The 21,661-nt window shown below is 50.5% G+C and overlaps 2 protein-coding genes across 5 annotated transcripts in view; one reads left to right on the forward strand and one right to left on the reverse strand.

The window, feature by feature from the left end:
* The window catches only part of ARHGAP26 (Rho GTPase activating protein 26), a 103,630-nt gene extending 94,751 nt beyond the window's left edge, over positions 1-8,879 (forward strand). For both annotated transcript variants that reach the window (XM_090150695.1, XM_031598499.2), the window contains 2 exons: positions 1,277-1,368; positions 3,163-8,879. In XM_090150695.1, the coding sequence (XP_090006821.1) occupies positions 1,277-1,368; positions 3,163-3,251 (181 nt within the window). In that variant the 3' untranslated portion in view covers positions 3,252-8,879. The remainder of the gene's footprint in view (positions 1-1,276; positions 1,369-3,162) is intronic.
* Positions 8,880-11,215: 2,336 nt separating this feature from the next.
* NR3C1 (nuclear receptor subfamily 3 group C member 1) overlaps positions 11,216-21,661 on the reverse strand; it is a 53,789-nt gene continuing 43,343 nt past the window's right edge. For 2 of the 3 annotated variants that reach the window (XM_031598498.2, XM_090150694.1), the window contains exons 6-9: positions 21,434-21,578; positions 16,516-16,646; positions 14,366-14,523; positions 11,216-13,760 (exon numbers count right to left, since the gene is read on the reverse strand). In XM_031598498.2, coding sequence (XP_031454358.1) covers positions 13,608-13,760; positions 14,366-14,523; positions 16,516-16,646; positions 21,434-21,578 — 587 coding nt within the window. In that variant the 3' untranslated portion in view covers positions 11,216-13,607. The remainder of the gene's footprint in view (positions 13,761-14,365; positions 14,524-16,515; positions 16,647-21,433; positions 21,579-21,661) is intronic. The other variant, XR_004167636.2, reaches the window with a different exon arrangement.

Below are 21,661 nucleotides of genomic sequence, written 5' to 3' on the forward strand. Positions count from 1 at the left end.
TCTCCCTGGAGCTTGCTGTGCTCGCCTCTACAACAGGTAAGCAATGTAGTGCTACCCCAGCTGCTACCAGGAGTAATACTGCATTTTCTGGCTGTTTTCCATTTCTTAGCTGCAGTGCAGGGAGGGTGAAGGGCATGGTGCAGCACAGATGTTGGCCTGCCATTAGCCCATGTCTCAGGTGCGTGGGCATCACTGGAGCAAGTTGGTCTGGCCCAGCACGGTGTGGTGGGGACATGCCAGACCTGTCTGCTCATTGCAGGCACAGCCTGAGCATTCCCCCTCCTACAGCAGTGCATGCTGCCTGCTGGTAGCGTTATTTGTGTCCCAGTACACATACGCAGAGGCTGACAGTGGTGTAATACCATCTGAGCAGCCCTCCTCAGGGCTCATTATCCTCAAATCTGCTCTGGGGCACTTGGGTGAAGCTCCTGTGAGTGCTTGGCTGTGCCATGCTTGGATGCAGGAATCACACAGTGACTGTCACCAGTCTCCAGGTCTCTGCACTGCATGGGGGCTGCAGAGCTGAGGGGAGTTTTGGGAAGAGAATTGTGCATAACTCAAGGTTGTGAGCCAGAAAGTGTCCTCTGCCTGACTGTGTGAGATGAGAGGCCTCCAGGTGGCCACGGACCCTCTGCTGAGCAGAGGGCTTTGCCTGTGCTGTGCTGTAAAGCGTTCTGCTGCTGCTCATGTCATACAGCTGGAATTCAGATAGGAAAAATCTCAGCCCTGTGGCTGTGCTGACAGCAAAACCAAAACCATTCACAGCTTTCCTGGTTTGTGGTTTCTATGTGAGTGTGCAACCGCTTTTGCCCTGAGGTGAGCACATGTATTCAGAATCACTTCAGGTCCTTGGGAACAGCCCCTCGAGCCCCCAGAGGGAATGCCAGTGCCCTGGGGGCGGTGCTGGCCGTCCTGGAGCACTCACAGCTCTGTGCCCTGGCTGCGGGTTGGGGAGGCACTGCGCTGTGTCTGCTACGGGCACTGGGATGGGGGGTGGGCAGCTCCAGGTAGTGCAGTGTGCTGCTGGGCTCCTCCGTCTGCTCCCAGAAATTCACCTCCGTTTCCAGCCCTTTCAGCTCCAACTCACTGCTGGGCACAGTATGGCACACTGACTCTTCCCGGTAAAACCTAATGGTTGCTAAATCTTTTTGTCCTCAGGTACAGCCTTTAAAGAAGTGCAGCAAATCCCTCATGGATTTACTGAGCTGTTTTTCGGGTTTGAGACACCCTTCCCCAGGTGCTAATTTTTATGCCAATCAATGCTTTCTCTTTGCAGCTCACCACTGCGGAAAGCCCGAGCTTTGTACGCCTGCAAAGCAGAACACGACTCAGAGCTCTCCTTCACAGCAGGCACTGTGTTTGACAATGGTGAGTGAATGCTGGCACGGCTGGGCTGGGTCCTGCGGACTGGAGCTCACTGCCCCATTCCACAGCGTGACCCCCTCGAGCAGATTGGCACAGCCTGGCCTGGCAGCCAGGGGCTCCTGTTCTCTGACAGCATCTCTTGTTTCATGTATATGGGAGAAACTGCAGGGCCGGTGTCAGTGGGAACATGAACCCAGCTGCAGTGAACGCCAGTTGGCCATTGTTTGTTTTAGCACTGTATTTTGCAAATTACTGGTTTTCCTCCTGTGACCCGGGGAAGAGTTGGACTCTAAATGCACGGGTTTCCTTTCAGTCCTACGCCTAATGACTATCCCATTTCCATCACTAGAAATCCCATGAAAGAAAAAAGCAGCAGTGCTTGAACCTGCCATTCAATCCCAGATGTATCTTGCCTTATGTTTTATATCCGTGCTGAAAAGAGCCCATCATCCAGTCCTGTTGTAGCATGGAAATGACTTCTCCAAGGCCATGACTGAGCTCACCCTCGGGGAGACGTGAGGTGGGGGCAGGTGGGAAGGATCCTGCTGCTCCCCAGCAGGTCAGAGGCCACGAGCAGAGCTGGGGCTGTCACTGCAGTATGCAGGCTTTGTGACCCCACTGCATCCCTCCCACGGACCCATCGTTTAAATCCAAGACAAAAACCAGTGGGCGGTTGGCAGACACCACCATTCAGCAAAGAACTGTTCTTTGATTGCTCTGGGATGGGAGAGGTGAGCTTCCAAGTACTGGCACAGCAATTCCCCCTGCAGCTGCCGTACTGTTTGGTGCAGGAAATGGAGAAGTGATGAGGGCCTTTTTCCTCTGCACAGAGTGCTGGAAGAGGTGGCCCTTGATCAGGTGTGCTTTTTGGATACCATGTTAATGAACAGAGACTCTGTTTCCTGCATCGGGGGAAGGAGGCTGTGCCCTATGGAATTAGGCAGTTCTGTTTTAGATATAATCCCAGTATAAAGAAAAGATTTTTTACTGTTTTCCGAGTGGCTCTTGGCTTTTATGTGCTAAGCACTGTCATTTGAGAAGCTGCTCCCACGCGCACAGCCCTGTCCTGCTGTATGAGAACATAGCAGAGAGGAGAAGAGACTTAATACAGGTGAATTAAAGAAATGCTTTTCCTAAGCAACACCACAGATATCCTACAAATAAACACAGTTTCCCCTCTGAGAGCCCATGGGAATCCAAGCAGCTAGCAGGGGAGCAAGTTGGAATTAAATGCATTGTGTTTGCTAGATAAAAATCAGTGGATTATTCAAGGGAAAAAGTCTACAGCCTCAGTGTCCCAGTCACTGAGCAGCCGGGCTGCGTGCTGGTTGGGGGAAGTGAGTTGGAAAGAGCACCCTAGAAATGTCTTATGGTGAAGGGCTTCTGTAAACCCAATGTCAGCAAATGTAGGGTGGAGGTATTTATTTGTAATCACCCTCAACAGTGTCCCCAGCAGCGATGCGCTCTGCCGAACTGGTGCAGACTGGGCCTTTCCAAAGCAGGGAGATGTTTGGACTTAGAGCAGTTCCATCTTTCCTGGTCTGTGTCAGTTGTGATCTGTCAATAGAAGATTGCTGTTCTGCACTGAGGGAGGCTGTAGCAGGACAGGTGTGGAGGAACCTGAGTGCTCTGTAGGGCAAAAAGCAGGACGTGGACATGGAATCACCACCGCAGTTTTGGGGCATCTCAGGCCACGGGAGTGGGTCATGCTCAGCTGAGCTTCAGCAGGGTTTGGCCCAGGGCAGGAGTACGTGGTGAGCCCCGTGGTAACACACTTCTCTTCCTTCTCTCCTCCAGTGCACCCATCGCAGGAGCCCGGCTGGCTGGAAGGGACACTGAACGGGAAGACCGGGCTCATCCCTGAGAACTACGTGGAGTTCCTATAGCCGGGCACGTGAGCGGGACTGCTGGGCGTTACATGGTATCCATGGCACCGCTTGGCCCTGCGTGTGCTGCGGGGCGAAGGGCTCCCCGTGCCAACAGTGTGGGTGCTGCTCTGTGCGCAGTGCTGCGTCCCCAGCCCGGAGCCCCCGCCGCCACGAGGACGGCAGCAAAGCAGCGGCCTGCAGCTCTGGGGGAACGTGTCTGCAGGCCGCCCTGAACCAGCACCGCTGTCCCCATTGCTGCAGTGCTTGTGAGCTGCAAGGAGCATCGTCAGCTGCAGGCCCAGAGCCCGACCTGCGCTCTGCCCGGCGCAGGAGAAGCCTCAGCAACAAGAAGCCCTCAGCCGGCCCGCAGCCCCCCGCTCTGCAGCAGTGCGGCGGCACTTAGCCCCCCTGCACCCTGCCTGGCTGGCGAGGGCGGGCGGCCATCCCGGACCAACCCCTGTGACTGTTTTCTTTTGTTTTTAGGTCTAAGTTTACTCAAGGTAAACATCTGCAATGTGTGCAGCCGGCGTTTCCTTCCTGCAGGGCGAGAGGCAGCTCCGATAAATCCCGCTCCCTTTGGCTGCTCCGTGTCTCTGCTCCCCGCTGCAGGGCACAGCCCGCTCCTGTGCTGCTCCCACCGCTGCTGTCCCTCATCTGCTGTGCCAACCTGCACGGTGCTGCCTGTGTGAGGTAAAGGACGTGTGCCCATGGGATGCTCCTGGCTGGGGGAGCTGGCCTGCAGCCTCCGGACAGCAAACGGCAGCTCTGTGCCCACCTCGGGAACGACACGCGTGTCCCTGCTGCACATCCACCCTTGGGTCCATTTGCAGGAGGGTGGGATAGGGGCCCTGCAGAGCTGGACCTGCGGGTACCCGCCGGGAGCTGGGAATGGTTCTATTTTGTGATAGAAAATGGTGAAGGAAAACCCAGCCCGTGGGCAGAGACCTGCGCACGCGTGGTGGGATGGGGTCTTTTTGTCCTTTTGTAATAATTTTAAAGCCTCTGAGTGACTGGATTGCTGTATGTATGTGTCACTTTTTATTTTTGAAAGAATTAATGTATAAATAGAGAATCTTAAAATATAATGGGGGAAAGATCTATATTATTTGATATTTTTAGAAGGGCTGTAAGGAGAGGAGCGAAGGACATTTGAAACCGGTGATGGAAAAAGACGGTGCAAACACACTGACATCCACAGCCAGCCCTGGGCCTTGGCCTCTCTGTTCGCTTCCCTGTGTCACTGAGAAATAGGGGAAGCTGAAATTTCAGACCTCTTTAAAGTTCATTCACAGTAATTAAACTTCCTGGACTTTTGTCTTCAGAAAAAAAAGAAAGACAGGAAAAGTCAGGCTTTTTTTTAAGTACTTTCCAGGGCTGTGGTGGTGCTGCCTTCCCTGCCAGACCCAAGGGCAGTGGCTCTGCTTCCCTTGACACTGCTTCTCCCTTCCCCATTCTCATTCCATCCCTTCCCTCTTCCCATCCCTGCCCATTCAAGCAGTAGCAGCGGTGCCCCCCGACCCCAAGCGTGGGCAAAGGTGGAGTGAGCACATCTGGGCCCCAGATGGGGTTAAAGGGTGTGAGGCTGTGAAACAGAGTAAGGGAACAGTTAGGACGAAGGAAAAAGCCAGGCTGGCTGAAGCCTTTGGGAAGCAGCAAAGCTGCTGATCTAAAAAACACACCCAGCAACTGCAGCTCTTAATTTTTAGATGTGTGCATCACTGAGAAAACCTCTTTTGCTAATTCCTGTGATTTTCTGAGGTGTCGGGTAGGCCTGCAGGAGTGGCACGCACTGAGGATGCTCCAGGCACTGCCAGGGGCTGCTGCAGTGGGGATGGCCTTGTCACTTGTCCTGGGGGGATCTGCAGCAATAATGCAGCTCCTCCTCTGCTCTGGGAGCAGCCGGCTCTGGCCGCGCTGTGCTGCAGCCCTGTGCTCCTTGGGGTGGGCTGGCTGGTGTGGGTATTTCGAGCCGCTGTTACTCAGGGAGAGCAACAATTTCAGGCCCTGGCCATGAATTTTTCAGATTCCCATCTGTCTCAGCAGTCAGACAAAACATCCTCCTGGTAATTGTCTTGTCTCGAGATGACTTCTGCTGAGCTCGGGGGCCTGAATTGCAGCCCAGGCCATTACAGCTAATTACAGCCGCGCGCGGCGGCAGCTCGCGGTGCTCTGCTCCGTGCTGTGGCACACGTGGGGAGCTGGGGCTGTGTCCTCAGTGCCAGCTGCAGGCAGCTCTGCTGCTCCCATGCAGTGCTGTGAGGCTGTGTGGTGCTGCAAGGCTGCATGGCGCTGTTTTCAGGGCTGTGTGCTGCAGGGCTGCGTGGAGCAGCTGTGCTGAGCAGCCTGGCCGTGCTGCAGGACATCGTAGCACCACAGGGCTGTAACACTGCTGTGCGTCCGCCTGCACTGAAGGGTGAGAGAAACGCCTCTGCTGTGGGAAAGGGCTGAGCTCTCATGCTGACGGAGAAGTTTTGTTACATTTATTTCAGGCGCTGCCTGCCACTTTATTCTGTAAATTGTATTTGTAGCACTGGAATTTTCCTTAGAAGAATGATGGCTCTGATTTTGGTTTCACTTCTGCCGACAGCCTGGAAGAGGCTGTAAGTGAGGGTGGGATCGAGATGCTCGTTAGGGGCTCCTGCTGCAGCCAGCTGATGGCTCTGCTGACACAGAAGAGTTCCTCTGATGTATCTGAGAGCTTTCACAGCACAAACCCAAACAGCTCAAGGAGCATCTGTGCAAGTCCCAGCCCTCCCTGGACTTTCCCTTTGTCTCACTGGGGTGGTGGTCACCTCTCAGCGTGAGCACTGTCACTGCCCTTTGTTCTGCTCCACCCGTGGCACAACACGGCTCTGGGCAGCAGTGGGACAGAATGGGAACCCTGTGGGGCTGCAGTGGGTTCGGTGCATTCTGGGCAGTTCTGGCCCCACAGGTTTCCCCACTGCCCTCATGGGCTGTAGGCTCAGCCAAGGCCCCGCAGCTCACAGCAGAAGGGGCAGAGCACTGGGAACAGAGCAGGAAGGCACAGCACTGCAGAAAGAGGCTGCAGGAGCTGAGGGCTCAATGACAGGGCAGTAACACACAGTGCTTCATGCAATCCCCATTTCACTGTTGGATGACCAAAGGCGGAGCGCGCTCCATGCAAAGCCTGTTGGGAGCAGCACATTAGACAGCCCCTGTACAGAGCTGGAAAACCAGCATTGTCCTTTGCCAAAGGACAGTGCAGAGGTCCCACATCCCAGAGGTGACAGCCATGGCCTTCTGCCTCTGAGCTCCAAACTGCCTGGCTCTGGGAGCTCACCGCAGCCCAGCTCCTTGTCTCAGGCCTGGGCTGCTCCAATTGAAATAGCACAAATCTTATGATTCTGATGCTCTGCGGAGCAGCTTGCAGTAAATGACAGCAGGCCTGGAATAGCACTCAGTAATAAAATCCACAGACCAGAAATATCCCCTGACGGGGCTGCCTGGAATGGGTTGTGCATGCGGTGTGTCTGCGAATGTGTCCAGGCTGCAGAACACAGAAACACAGAGAGAGCAGAGCTGGGCTCCCGCTCAGGACTGGGAACCCGATTTCCCTGGCTGCACAGGAGCTGCTTTCCACTGTGGGAGGGCATTGGGCAGCAGTGCTGCATTTCCAGCCCATGCTGCCCCACCCCCTACCATCACAGGCACCTCCTGCATGGACGGGATTTGCTTTTCCTACCATTCATTCTTCTTACCCAGCAGCACTTCGTCCTTGTGCCCACATTGGAGCAGCGGATGGCAGCAGAGCAAGGAAAGCAATGGCAGCACTCAGAAACAGCTCTGCGTGCCTGTTGGGATGCTGATGGTTCCCTGCAGTTCCCCTCTCCCATGGCTCAGCTGAGCACTTCCACAGCTGCAACGTCAGTCAGGTCTGATGGCAGAGCTGTGGAGCTGTAACCCCTGAGCTGGGTTGGTTTAAGGCAAATTAACAGGAGTGTCATCTGTGCTGAAGGGACAGATTCTGCTTAGAAAATGAACAGTGTTTTAATTATTCTAATGAACCAGAAACCTCAAAGCAATTATACTTGGTATATTTGGGCTAATTTGATTTTTTAAGTTAGAAATGTTTTTTGGTTTTTTTTTTCCCCTAAAAAACAGGTGTTTCAGTCTCTTCTATGTGTGAGGAGCTGGGACCCCCAGCCATGCCACACAGCAGTGGTAATACAGCACAGCTGCTGGCAGCTCACCAGGCAGCACCTGCTATCACCCATTATGAATGCTCCCTCTGCTAATGAAGGCAGTTCTGCTCCTAAACCTCAGACAAAGATGCCCAGAAAATAACACCTGGGCTCTAAAACTCAGTGACGCACTCAGGAAGGGGGAAGAGCTGTGGGGTTCCAGGGGCAGCTGGGAGGGCTCAGCCCTTCGCAGCGCTCTGAGCACACTTTGCTCATGGAGGGTCCTGCAGCTCTGCCTGCAGACCCTGCAGTCTGCCCCACACAGTGCACTTTCTCCCTGCCAGCATGGCTGCACAAAGAGCGAGCGATGGCCACAGGATGGGAAAAGCACTGTTTGTAGAGCAGCATGAATAAGGCCATGTATAAGGAAAAAGTGGCAAAGCCATTGTACTTCAGGCAAGGGAAAAATACTGGTCAAACTGCGTATTGTTTCGGCAGATGATGTTCCTTAATGGGTTATTGGACAAACGTGATCCTTGCAGAGCTCCTGATCCCCTCGGCACACCCTGCTCCTCCCAGTTCACCTCCACTGTGTGTTGGTGGAGGGATGGGCTGTGCAGGTGTGTGGCCGCAGGAGCCATGCGTGGGGCTTAGGGGCATGCATGTGCTCCTCTGGTAACGTGTTAGATACAAACATGCAGAGCAAGCAAACTTATGTGTCTGAATAGCAGTACATACAGCGGTGTGTAGTATAAGTGCATGTACAGCTCTGTTGCTGTACAGTCACATAAGGGCCTGTGTGCACAGAGCTGCGCCATGCAGTGCGCTCAGCTCAGCCCCGCGGTGCCCCAGGGATCGGGGTCTGTCTCGGGGCCGTGGCAGCTCAGCCTCCCCTCCTCCGCCTCAGTGGGCACAATGGGCACTTCTGCAGAGCCAAGCCCCTCCCGCAGGAAGCATCGCCCCATCCCGTCGCATTAGCGATGCAATTAGCGGCCGCGTTAAATGCCGCATCAGCAGTTTCTCCTCACCCTATTCATGCGGTTTAATCTTGAACCAACAGAGCCTATAATTAGAAGGGTTCCACTTACTTGTTATTTTTTAAACTTAAAGCTCCCTGCGGTGACCTCAGGGAATATCCTTAATTACGATGTGGAGCTGTGCCACAGCCGACGGTGCAGCGGAAGGAGAATGGACCTCTGCGGGTTCTGCTGACAGCAAGTTCCTTCCTGAACCCGGTCCTGGAGGTCTGAGCATCTCCTTCCTTGTGCTGGGGTTCCCAGTCCTGCAGCCGTGGTGAGCTGGGTGGCTGTGCTCCTGGCCATCCCCACTCACTCCTGGGTTCACTCTGAGACGTGTTCTGGAGGAGCCATTGCCCAGTGGTGGCGATGTCCCAGGGGCTGAGGGCTGGGACATCCAAATGCCAGCGCTATAAAAACAGCATTTAATGGCATCTTTTCCAAACCGCTCTCAAATTCTGTCTTTTTATTGGGATAGCGTGTACAAAACAAAGCAAGGCCATCACAGATTTCAGGCTCACGCTGGGTTCCAACTGGGTTTCCTGGAAGATGGAGATGGATGCCCGATGAGTGCGGCGCAGCGCCCGGCCCCACGCTGCTGGGAGCCGTCCTGACACCTCTGGGTGAGGACCTGAGCAGCACAGTGCCACAGAGGGGACGGCGGTGGCACTCAGGGACCTCCACACTCTGCCAGGCAGCGCAGCGCTGTGCTGTAGGCAGAAGGCAGTTATTTCATCTAGGATCCGATGTGTCCCTTAAAGGGTCTTTTCACCACCATTACACAAATTAATGCCGTTGCTGTCAATCCCGCTCTCGTGTTGCCTCCAACCCTGGCCTACAGTGGAGCATGGAAAGAACCGAAGCAAAATTTATGTAACTCTTTGTTCTGATGGCAAACAATCCCCATCGACTGTACCCTGCTGGGAAGTTGGCATTTTATGCTGCAATTAAAGCCGATTTTATTACACGGCTGATCTTACACTGCTATTCAGGGGGGTAAAGGAGGGGCAGTGCTGAGCGCCGCACACCCGCAGCTCCGCTGAGCGACGGCAGGACAACGCGCTGCACGGGCAGCTGCAGCAGCAGTGGCAGCCCCACAGCCACAGCCAACATGGGGCACAGCCCCGGGGCACAGACTGCTTTGACTGGGGCTCCCAACCTGAAAATGGGAGTGAGAACCTCAGTGGCAAGGACTGAAAAATGCAAGTCATGATTTCCAATTAAAACGCTCCTCCGAACGCAATTAGCAGAAATCCTCTCACTCAGGAACTTAACTGCAGCAGCAATTAGCCTTCCTATAAATACTGTGTGCGCGAGGTGCACAGTGACAACGTGAGGGAACCCACCCAGCCGTCGCTCTGCAGGAACACGGCGACAAGGCCACAGAAGCATTTTGGAGCCATTTAATGAAAAAAGCAGAATTTTATTGTATGGTTTCTGTCCATTACTCGGCATTGCTGTAAATGGCTCACATTTACTGCAACTTCTGTACAGATGTGTGGCTTTGTATTACCAGAACAGCAAATTTAAATGAAAAAATAAATGCTCAACAATTCCACACAAGCTTTTACAGTCCAACATTTCACTGAGTCGGTGAAAACTACAGACTTGTTACTACAGAATTATTCAGCATGAATAAAAAACTACAACTTTCATTTTTAAACAGGAGTCACTGGTTTAAATTTTTTTTTTTATGCTGTTTAAAATTATTGTGATAAAAATAATGATTTTTTTTTTAATAATGCCATACACCGATATAGGATTTGTCCCCGTTATATATCTTTCTTTTAATATACAAAATAGAGTACTGACACACGGCCGACGCACGCTGTTCCGCGGTTAGTGGAGGTGGGGGTGTCTCACGCTCAGCCTTCCCCAGCACCCAGCCTCCCACCGTCGGGAGCGGCTCCACTCCTTCCCCCAACATTTGGTTCCTACGTGACACCAAAGCAGCCGCAGGTCTGCGCGGTGCTGGGCTGCGGCACACTGACAGCGCTCCCAAACCACGGCCACAGCCCTCGCCCAGCGCTCCGGAGCGGGACCGGGCTGACCCTCACCCAGGCACTTCCTCCTATTCCTGACCTGTCATAGCAAAAAGGGCAAGGTCATTTTGAAGCCCAAAATGGCCCCCGGCGCATCCCCGCTGCCCTCCTTAAGGCCGCTCCGATCGCCCCGTGCGGCCCCGAGCGCGATGCCCCGCGCGGACGCACGCACTGTGATAAGGCACTGAAGGGACACAAGTCGCTGTTCTCCCTGCTTTACCCAGAGTGCAGACACTGCCCAGTGCTACAAGGACTGTGACACACACGACACGTAACTCCTCGCTGCTCACTGACACGACTCGTTTGTAACCGTGATGCTTCAAACTCAACAGCGCGTACAGCACGGATGCCATCTCCGAACACCACAGCTGCCTTCTTTCCTTACACTCGTGAACCAAAAGGAACCTACAGGCACACGGAGCAGAGGGGCAGCAGCCTCTCCTCTCCTCTGTTACCGCCTCTCTCGCGATGACAACAATTTGTTCACATTCACTGTAGTTAATTCTCTGCTGGGGGGAGAGGGGGGGAAATAAAATAGAAAAAGAAGAAAAAAGAAAAAAAGCAAAGGCAAAAAAAGAAACCAGACCAAAAGAGAGCAGGAGTAGTGCCTGTGCACACCAACTCTGCAGAAGGGCTGCACGCACCTGGAGCTGCAATGGTGGATCTCCAGCAGAGCTCTCGCAGAGCACAGCCCCGCAGCGGGCATCCCATGGGCTGAAGGGCCCGGAGCTTCCCCAAGAGCTGAAGGGCACCAAAATTGCCATAAAATGTACGTGGTTTGTACAGATCATTCAAAGAGAAGAGAACAATTATTTTTTTTTATTAAAGATGATATTTTACTCCAAAGTACTGAATATAGTATCTTTTCCTGTAATAGGTATAACATTCAAAAAGATTTAAGAAAGGATGAAAATTTAGTTTCCTATCTCGCTCGGAAACGAACTTCTGCTGAACGGCAGAAGGTACTGGTGTGTTGTGAACAACCTACGCTCTGTATTTACATATTGCTGGTACCTGTATGCATATTATTGCCCAATGTTTCCAGCTGCTCTCGCTGCGGCACGCGCGGCTGCCTACGAAGGGAACCCATCCGCTCAGGCGGAGGCACGGAGGGAGCGTTCCGTCCAAGGTCCGACTTGCGCTTTGACACAGTGATTGGAGAAATGCAAATTCAACCTTAGAAACAGCCACTGAACACAGGTTTTGTTTTTGTTTTCTTTCTAACAGAGTACTTCTTTGGATGCTGAATGTCAGTGCCTTCAGCACTACCTCCAGACAAAGCACGGCTGGCATGGGTTACCATTCAGCATATCCGTGACCCCTACAAAAAATATAATTACATGTATCATGATAAAGCAATCTGTCATCTAAAAATCATCCTTATTATACACTATACAAGCTATTTTACAGTCATTAATAAATTGCTTTTAAAGCTGCAGTAGCCCTTCCCTTCTTTTCTCAGATCAGCGAATATACTGATTATACATACCGGAAACTAGAACTAAATACAAAAATATATTAGGTTTTGTATCTTCCCAGATGATTTTTCTCGTCGCTATTACACAAATAATTGGGCCACTTTCAGTACAAATCAAATTTTAGAGTGGCTTGGTAAATATTTCAATTTCGAGATACAGAAAATCGTTAAGGTGCAGGTAGAAAAGGCTACTACAGCTTCTAAACGTCTCAAAATACAGCTACCCATGGCAACGAGGAGAGATTCACGAGACCTATGGCAGATTTATGGCACGCTAGTCACTCGATAGGAAGGGATGCAGCCGTACAAAGACAAGGGCGGACGTACACCTCTAGGACCACGAAGCCGGCAGCGGAGCTCTCCTGCTCCCGAGGAAAGGGGCGAAGCAGGCGGCGAGAGGCGGCGGCGCCGCCGGTTTGGGGTCGGTACGTGCGGAGGTGCGGACAGCCGCTGCACAGAGCCAACAGCTCACCGGGGATCGCGCTTGCAGAGCCCAGCCGGCACAGAGCGGAACCGAAGCACTGGGCGCAATGACACGTCTGCCTCCCACCCCGAGGGCTCCTCCCGCAGGTACCTGCATGGTGACAGGTTTCGGTGTACAGAAAACGCGAGTTTCTCCGCACAGAAGTAAACTTTTCTTAAGCTATGCATATTTTCCTGAAGGTTTCCTGATGGGCAGTCAGGACTGATCTTCTTGGCATCAACGCAGCCCGTGACTCTCGTAGTTATGGCTGTTGCATTATATGCAAAAATCAGGCTTTTTTTTTTTATAATATATAAAATAACCTGCTCGTTTACATCCAGTTAGGACTGTGTTAATTTTCTATGAATCTGCATATCCAACGCTTTTGTACATTATACCAAAAGTATTTGTTTCATTCACATCTACTGAAATTAGATTTGAGAGTGTTCTCCCACCCACCCTGGCCCTTAAAAAATGCCAAATTTTCTGGTCACCTCGACAGTTGAAAGCTATCAGGTTAGAAAACCCAACCCATTTTCACACGAATATACTCAAGGATTAACATCTAGAGGTCATTTAGGAAAGCTACGAGCTGCCCCGCCTTAAAAAACCAGCTGTACAATAGGCATCTTGAAGTATTACAAAAAAATTATGTAAGAAAAAATGAACAAGCCTCGTTCACGGTATATAAAGTGAAAGGAAATTGCTAAAACCAGACAGTAATAGCTATAAAAGGCACAACTTCCCTTTTCTGATATACACTTGTAAACTTTCTTCAGGTTACATGCATAAACCAAAATGCTACCTTAACTTTAAAAAAAAAAATCCAAAACGCATTACTAAAAAATAAAATTGTTTCCAGCCGACTGCAGAAATTAATTAGCAGAATGTTCGTAACACAGCCTCAGATCTTGTCGCCGGTGGTTTTGATGCATCCACTGATGTTGCACAGGGGGAGAAGTACAATTTCTGGCAAGCAAAATTTATTCTTCTTTCCTTTCTCCCCGGTTACGTATTAAATGTGAGAAATCCGCTGCTTCTATAGCCTAAATCTTGGCCCTCTGTAAACCACATGTAGTGCATAATTACAAAAGAAACACCGCTGCAAGGACAAAATTAACAAGTCTGGTAGGTTCTGTCTTTACAAAAAGAAAAAAAGAAAAAAAAGAAAAGAAAAAAAGAAAAAAGCTATCATTTGACGTTTTCTTAAGGCAACCCTTTTGTATTAAGGCAGTCACTTCTGATGAAATAAGAGCTTCTTTATATTTCCATTTGAGTATTTTGGTATCTGGTTGCTGATGATTTCTGCCAACATTTCTGGGAACTCAATACTCATGGATTTATCCAAAAACGTCTGGAAGCAAAAGCTCAGAAGATTTTCAACCACCTACAGGGGACAAAGCAGAGAGTGACTTTCGCACCACTGCTCACAGCAGCACGGCTTCCCCAGCCCTCCCTGCTGAGCCGTGCTCTGCCAGCGGCTGCCCTCAGCCCAGCCTCACCATCATCCCATCCACGCCATCCTCACACAGATCCAGCCAGGAGATCATGCCAGGTCTACAAATACCGAAGGCACGTTATATCAGCTCTAATCTTAGCGTATAAATAACAAACACGGACAATCTGAATAAAGTCTTTCCAGATAAACTAACGGGGAAAGGAAAACAGAGCTCTTGAAATCTCCCTCGCCCTGTCCAGCTGAGCTGCAGCCTGGCAGCGCCATGCATCCAGGGACACAGCTCCTCAGTTCTAAAGCCATATCGTTTTTACAAACCAGAGACTGAAATACAAGTTAATTAAAGATCTAATTGCCACAGAGCCCATTGAAAAGGTGCTCTGAGAGCAGAAAGCTCCTCTCTTTCACCTGGTCCTTCATTAGACATCACAGACCACCTCCCAGCCCACAGCATTTGGCCCTGACGCGAAGCTGAGGGCAGAGCAGCACACAGCACATCCCGGCCGCTCGCCTGGAACGTGCCCTGCAGGACTTACATCGTGCATAGAGTCCAACAGCTTCGTCAGCTGATAGAACCGCTGCCAGTTCTGGCTCGAGTTCCCTTCTCTTTTCACGATGGCCTTCCCCAGCTCTTTTATGTATGTCATGCGAATTTCTTCGAACAAAGTCTGGCTCTTCAGGCCTTCCTTAGGAACTGGAACGTGACACACATCTATGTTATACATCCATGAACTGCGTTACGAGTTGAGCAATCCTACATTAGTTACGCAAAAACAACTAGAAGGACACAATTTTCAATTACGAAAAGAAATGAGAGCTGAGAGAGAAGGAAGACGAGAGGAAGCTGAGACAGACAACTGGGCCAACAGAGGGCACAGGGCTGCTGGCCAAGAGGAGGTCATACACAAGCACAGGCAACCCAGGAACAAGGAGGGATGAGGATGGAGGGGGCCGGCACCCCGTGCTGCTGGTAGGAAGGCCTTCCCAAGACCAAGCGTGGGTGCGCCAGGCAGACGGACACACATGGCCTGACCCATGAGGTGCAGCCTTCGGTCCCTGCGCTGAAGCAAATGACAAGAACTACAGGGGGAGGGAGCACAGACAGAGCAGACTGAAAGGAAAAGAGGACAGGGTGAAAGGAGGCCCCCAAAACACAGCCCCTTCGAGGACCTGCAGTGCCACAGCCCGCCTGGCCCATGCAGGAGATGGCATCTGACACTGCCTGCAGTTGTGTCCGTCGTGTGCAAGGAGCAGGGCTGTGAGTGACAGCCATGTGCAACGTGTGCTCTGGCCCCCAGGGCTCCGCTTCACCCCTCTTCTTCCTCATCTCTTAGAAAAGACCCCAGGAATGCAGTAACCAGAAATTTCAGTTGTGAAGTCACAGATTAACAAAACGATGCACATTTCAGCCCTTCAATTCTCAGAAGTGCCACAGTGTACCACTTACACAACTCGCGGGCTCCAAGGGAAATGTGAGAGCGTATTGTCTTTCAGCGCAGGGACAACAAAGACGACTTCTGCTGGCTCACGCCAGCGCTTGTCACACACTGCTCGTGAATGGGCTCAATTCTACTAAGGCGGCCTCCTTCCCACTGCTGACATGGAAATTCCCATCAGGAAATTTCCAGATCCTGTAGGAAAGTTGGCCTCCCTTACGCCCAAAACACGTCAGGAATTTTCAGGAGAGGTTTTAGATTTAAATCTCCCATTTGAGCAAAGTTTGCAGCTTTTACAAACCACAGCAGTGTGGAGCTGTGGCAGTGATGATTCCTTTCCAGGAGCAGCTCTGCACATGGGACTGCTGGCCTGGGGACTCCTGAAGGGCTGAGAACAGTGCTGGCATCGCTCACAGCCCCCACTGCTCACACCTCCCCTTGTGCACATGCACATCCCAGCTGTATTTCCCCAGCCATACTCAGCCTGCACTGCACTGAGCAAGGGTTAAAACTAAAGCTTGTCAGGGAATTACAACAACAGTGTGGTAAGAGAGAAAAAAAATCACTAGGTAGAAAGGAATAATAATACAGAGTAAAAATAACACTGTAAAATCATTTACACAATGCTTCACATTAGCATCGTCGTGCATAGTCCAGAAAAGGACTATTTTGGTGCTGTCCTTTGACCTTCCATGCAGTACAGAAAATAGAACATCATTAAGTTGTGACTTGTTCCAATTACAGTTCATCTTATTGAAAGTCATATAAAGCCACTGTGCAGTATATTATATACATCTACCTTATCATATCTATCATAAATCCACTACGTACTTTCCAGATGCAAATGCAGAAAGCAGCAGTTGTATTTAGCAAATTTAAATAACTTCTAGGAGAGTTCCGTCACTTTTTTGGGGAGGAAATAGCTCCACTGGCTCTCCGATTTTTTAAAAAATATTTTTTGGGCAGAAGTCAGAGCTTTGGCCACTTCTTTGGGCGCTAACTGCTCAGCCAGTCTGTGGCTTAGGCCTCTGCTGGAGCTGCAAAGTTCTGCATGCGGTCTGCAGCGCCATGGCACAAACATCCAAAGCTGCTGAGCAGAACTTCTCAGTAACTCCCTGTGTCAGGCAGCAAACTGAGCACTGCGAGCTATTTGTGATCAGGTACCTCACACAGTACCGGGCTGCACGCATTTCACGGCACTGACAAGGTAAGCCCCCATTGCTCACACAGGTGTTTAAATGTTCACCTACTTGTAGAGAGGAGAAGCAATGTTTTCATGCAGAGATACTCTTCATATGAGACTTGAAGCCGTGACAGCTCGCGGGCAACCATCAGCATATGTTTGCATTGTTCATACATACAGGGTAGATTCATTCTCTGCCTGAGAAATAAAGACAACAATTAGTTAAATGGCATCTTAAAGTTCCAAATCTAAGTTTCTCCATCCTTCCCTCAGGACCAGTGGGGTGGCAGTGGCAGATGTCAGAACTTGGCTTACAGCAAAAGAGCCTTCAGTTTTTTCCAGGGAACTCCCCTAGGGTGAGTGCCTCAGTCACCACATGGAAGCAGTGGCCCCAAACTGCAGCATCAGGAGAATAGAACATGTTGAAACACAGCGTTACCTTTTCCAAAACATTTCCTATTCAATATTAGAATCTTAACAAAGAAACGAAATTGAATCCCACTATAAGAGGAGGATTTGGTTATGAAATGGCTCCATTTCCTTTGGAGCTGCCAGCATCTTTCAGTTCTCCTTTTTCAGCCCTGCAAGAGCCGATGCATGCAACAGAAATGTAACATGCTGCTGGAAAGCAGCATAGGAAACCCTTGGCCAACACAAAACACGTGCACCTTCCTTGAGATGCAAAATCCTAAGAATAAGAGGAAAATAAGAGGAAATAAGAATAAAAGCAAGAAATACAAGCTATTTAGATCTCCTGAAAACCACGTAAAGCACAAGTCCAGATAACGCACCTTATCCAAATGCAAACCCTGACCCATTCCCTCTGAGGCACGGCAGGACTGCTCACTGCAGCACCGGGCAGCTGGGGTTCCTGTAGCTGCACACCTGCTTGCACAGCCCTGAACTCCAACAGCAGCGCCGTGCCGGGCTCACAGCAGGAACACCACGCGCTCACCTCGCACACTTTGGTCTGTGCAGGGCAGTGTGCTGCAGGCAGCTGCTCAGAGCACCTGGCACAGTGCTGCCGGTGTGCGCCGCTCGGCTGCTTGGAAAAACTTCTGCTGAGCCCTCTGGGTTGTGTCAAAGGGCATCGAACAGCCCTACAATTGGGTAATTCAAACACATTCCACCACAGGGCTCAGCAGTTTTCCTCGTGTAAAAGTATGACCACTTCTGGGCAGAAGGTTAAAAGAAATGTTATGAAATGGGTCAGCCTGTCATTTGTTTCCATCTGCTGTAGACGCAGTCATCACCCCGAGTCTGGGAATCCATTCCATCTCCATGCAGATTTTTGTTAATACCAAAGCTGTGGCAATGGCAGTCTGCAAAAACTGAGAGCGCAGCACGGCCGCCTGCTCAGAGCCGAGCCAACAGAGAGCTGTGCTCTGCTGGGGGCAGTGGGGAGGAGGGCTGGGAAGAGGGCCCAGCTCTGCCCTTCACCGCCCTGCGGGATGCAAGGAGTTCAGCTGCCAGCATGGGAGGGAAGAGCAGAACCCGACCGACTGCGGGGCCTTCAAGCAAAGCCCCAATGGGGACCGGCCCTGGGCAGCCGGGGGAAAGGAAGGTCTGAGTGCTGCTGGTACCTCGAGCTCAGGAAGCGCTGATGGGAGCAGAGCAGGCAGCTGGCCAGGCAGAGTGCAATGGGCCACATAGTGCAACAGTGCAACGTTTGTGCAACTCCTGGCCTTCACAGAAGCTGAGATTTAAGCAGCTGACTAATGGCAGCTTATCATCTCTGAAGTGATTCTGCGTTAGTGACTGTGTATCTAACCTGATTCTAAACACATTTTTGTTCCGTAATATCTAATCTTTTTTTTGCTTTGGTAAACAGAAAGGAGCGTGCAAGTTGGGCATCAGGCTCAAATGTAACACAAATGGCAGCCCATGCAAGTTACACTTAATGTACACACACACACACACACACACGTGTGGGATGTGTGCCGATAAAAGCACGCGACGGCGTTCAGCACTGCTGAGTCATTCGGCTCTGCCAAGTCCATAGAACCAGCAAACAAAACCAGTAAACAAAATGCTGCCTTCCGAAAATCAGACAATACGGATTGCACAGAACTGGTTACAAAAGAATGCTCAAAAAGATTCTGGGAATAAGAGCACTGATAAAACACTGCTTGTAAAACTGTAATTAACAGTTTCTTGCTTTCTGTCCCAGCTGCACCAACGCAGAGCTGTGCCGCAGTAGTCAGCTCTGTACGGACAAAGGAGACGACCTCAAACCTAAGAACAGCAAAAGCTAGGATGGTGTGCATGCAAACACAGCCCGAATCCTAAGACACAACTTTCAAAACCTTCGTTCTAAAGCCAGGTCGCAATCAAAAGCCATCTGTGCACTCAATGAGCACAACTGAGCACCCCTCCCTGTAGCTCCACGAGCACTGTGACACAAACAGAGGCTGTGAGCAGACTGAGGGCGGTCAGAACTGTGCTGTGGTCACACAGCACCACCGAACCAGCCGCACTCACATCTCTCCAACAGCCAGGTGATGGTTTAAAGCCTAAGCACTGAGCTGCCAAGCTTTTCTACAACCTGTAAAAAATTTTTTACATATATGTATGCTGTACATGTACATAACACAGGAAGAAGGCTGAATATATGATTAATCACTGTAACATAATAAATGTTATCTTAATTCAGACCCTGAGGTTGGGGAGCAGCAAAGGAGAGGCTGGGTGAAAAATACAAAGCAATGCATCTCAGGAAAAAGCACCAAATAAACTCCAGAGTGCCTTTTTGGGAATATCACGTGCCACAATGCTATCTTTAGAATCCAGCATCAAGCAGAGCATGAGCAGACCTGGTCTGTGTGCCATTCTCTTGATGCATGTGGCATCTCTGCTGCCCTCCCCACCACTCCAGCATCCCCAGTGGCACAGCCCTTCAGCACTGTGCTCTGCACACGTCTGGCAGCTCACACTGTCTTTATGCACCATGCAGGAGCTGCCACAGCTAACTCTCAGGTGGCTGTGTTTTATTGCTGAATAGTACATAAAAAGTTACGACCAGAGTTTTATAGGGAACCTGAAGCACAACGGAGGAAGAGTCAGAAGGAACTGCAGTTCTCTTGGTCAACAAATGTTACTGAAAACAAATGTCATCTTAATGAACAGTCCACATACTGGAACTGCTAACCAGAACGCCTTGGAGAATTAATACTGACTAGAAGAGGATCACACTTACTTTTTTAGAGTACAGGCACATATTTCACTGCAAAGCTCTGTGGTTTTGACCCACTGATAAAACGGCAGGAGATCTCTGACATGTAGCAATTGAGATGCTATCACGTTTATTAGTGACGTCAGTTACTTCAGTTAACTCCACTATGGGGAAACTTCTTTATTTCACAGACATATCCTAACAGCTTCAATCAGCACAAGTACACAGACGGGCATACACCTGCCTTTATCCTCCCCCCCCCCAACAAAAAGAAATAATTACTATGAAGAAATTATTAAAGCTTATGAAGGCCTGGATATATATTTACAGGGAAGAATATTCAAACAAATAAATGGAAACAAAAGTATTATGAAATGTGAATGGCCAATCCCATAGGAAATGGAACCACCACTGGTTTTTAAGCAGAGAACAGATTGGGGAGTGCAGGAACTGAAGTGCAATAGGAACAAAGATATTGAACACTATCTCAGAATGTGCCCAAGGGGCAGCACTGCCTGCAGAGGGGAACTGGGACACGGATCAGTACTCATCACTCACGTTGCTTTCCAGATCCTTGTTAGTGCAATCCTGGTGCTGAATAAGCTGTGTCTGTACGTGCCCAAGGCCCTGCACAGTCCTGTATGGACTGCTTCATTTGATGAAGGAAAAGAAGGGCAAACCCACAGCGATCCCATCCTGCTGACTGGAACCCGCAGCTGGCTGAGCTAGATCTCGAATGGCTCTGGCCAGCAACCTCCAACATTGTCACCCACAACATATTTTCAGCACCTCATTCAAAGCACAGACAACACATCTCAGCACACAGCAGCACTGCTAGCATCACCACACTGCAGGAGGCAGTGGCGGGGTGCTCCAGAGCTCTGCTAACCCGGCCCCACGGGGCGGCTGCAGTCGCTAAGCAGCCTCAAAGCAAGAGCAGCACGGCAAGGAAGCTGAGCACAGCTGGCAGCACATTGCATCCCAGCAGGAGAGCCTCACAGGCAGCCTGGGCTCCCCAGCCCGAGAGGCACAGCCGGACCGACCTGCAGAGCAGCACCTGGCTAATACTGCTCTGTGCACACATCTGCACCAAACACTTCTAACCCCCACAGCTCAAGACGAGCTCGCTGCCCATCTCCTCCTCTGCCAGAGTTCCCTCTTTCAGTCCTCCACAGCACAGGTGACCACACAACACCGCTTTGAAAAACACAAGGAAGATGATGCTCAGTATAAGAAAGATGCATGCCCAGATACTGAATCAAATCCCAATTTTCTCTTGAAAACTGGTAACAAAGTTCAACAACAACAAAAATACAACATATCAGTTTTTCCATTTGTGACCTTTTAAGCCAGATTTTAACCATGCTCAGATATAAACATTTAACCGATCAAGAATTCAGTTAAACAGATAAGATTACTCTTACACACCAAACACACAGCACACCGTGCAGTTTGCTCAGCTTCTCCCTCCATCCCACAGTTACTTCTAACTTCAGCTTCTTTGGCTCTGCTGAGATGAATGACTGCAATGAATGGGCAGGAAGGATCACAGCATGGGACATTTCATACGAGCACCTCCCACAAAACTTCATGGAAACAAATGCACTCAGTATTGAAAACATTTCTCTTGCAGTAAAACTGTGTGAAAACTAAGCGATCTGCTGGAAGGAAAACAACGCTGCAAACAACAAAGGGACCTGGGATCCTTGCACCTTTGCTGCCCAGCTACTCGCCTCTCCCATGCAGAACACGGACAGGCTGCAGCAGCCTGCACCTCCCCGGTAAAACTGGACAAGGATGCAGTCTTACTTACTCGTTAATAATCAGATCTGGTGCAAAGCACAGGAGACTTCCATTTGATTGTTTGTATGATCTCCATCCTAAAGCAAAAGCCATTAGGAACATCCAGGAGTACTGCAGAAGGGTCATTTGGTCATCCAGGTGTAAGTTTCTGAAACCTTAACGACACAAAAATAAAAGCAGTGAGGTGTGGCTGCATTGGTAGCAAAAGAAACCCCAAAAACAAACCCAGAACACAAAG

Source organism: Phasianus colchicus, chromosome 15 (assembly GCF_987193195.1).
Source record: "Phasianus colchicus chromosome 15, bPhaCol1.hap1.1, whole genome shotgun sequence".
Classification (NCBI taxonomy): Eukaryota; Metazoa; Chordata; class Aves; order Galliformes; family Phasianidae; genus Phasianus; species Phasianus colchicus.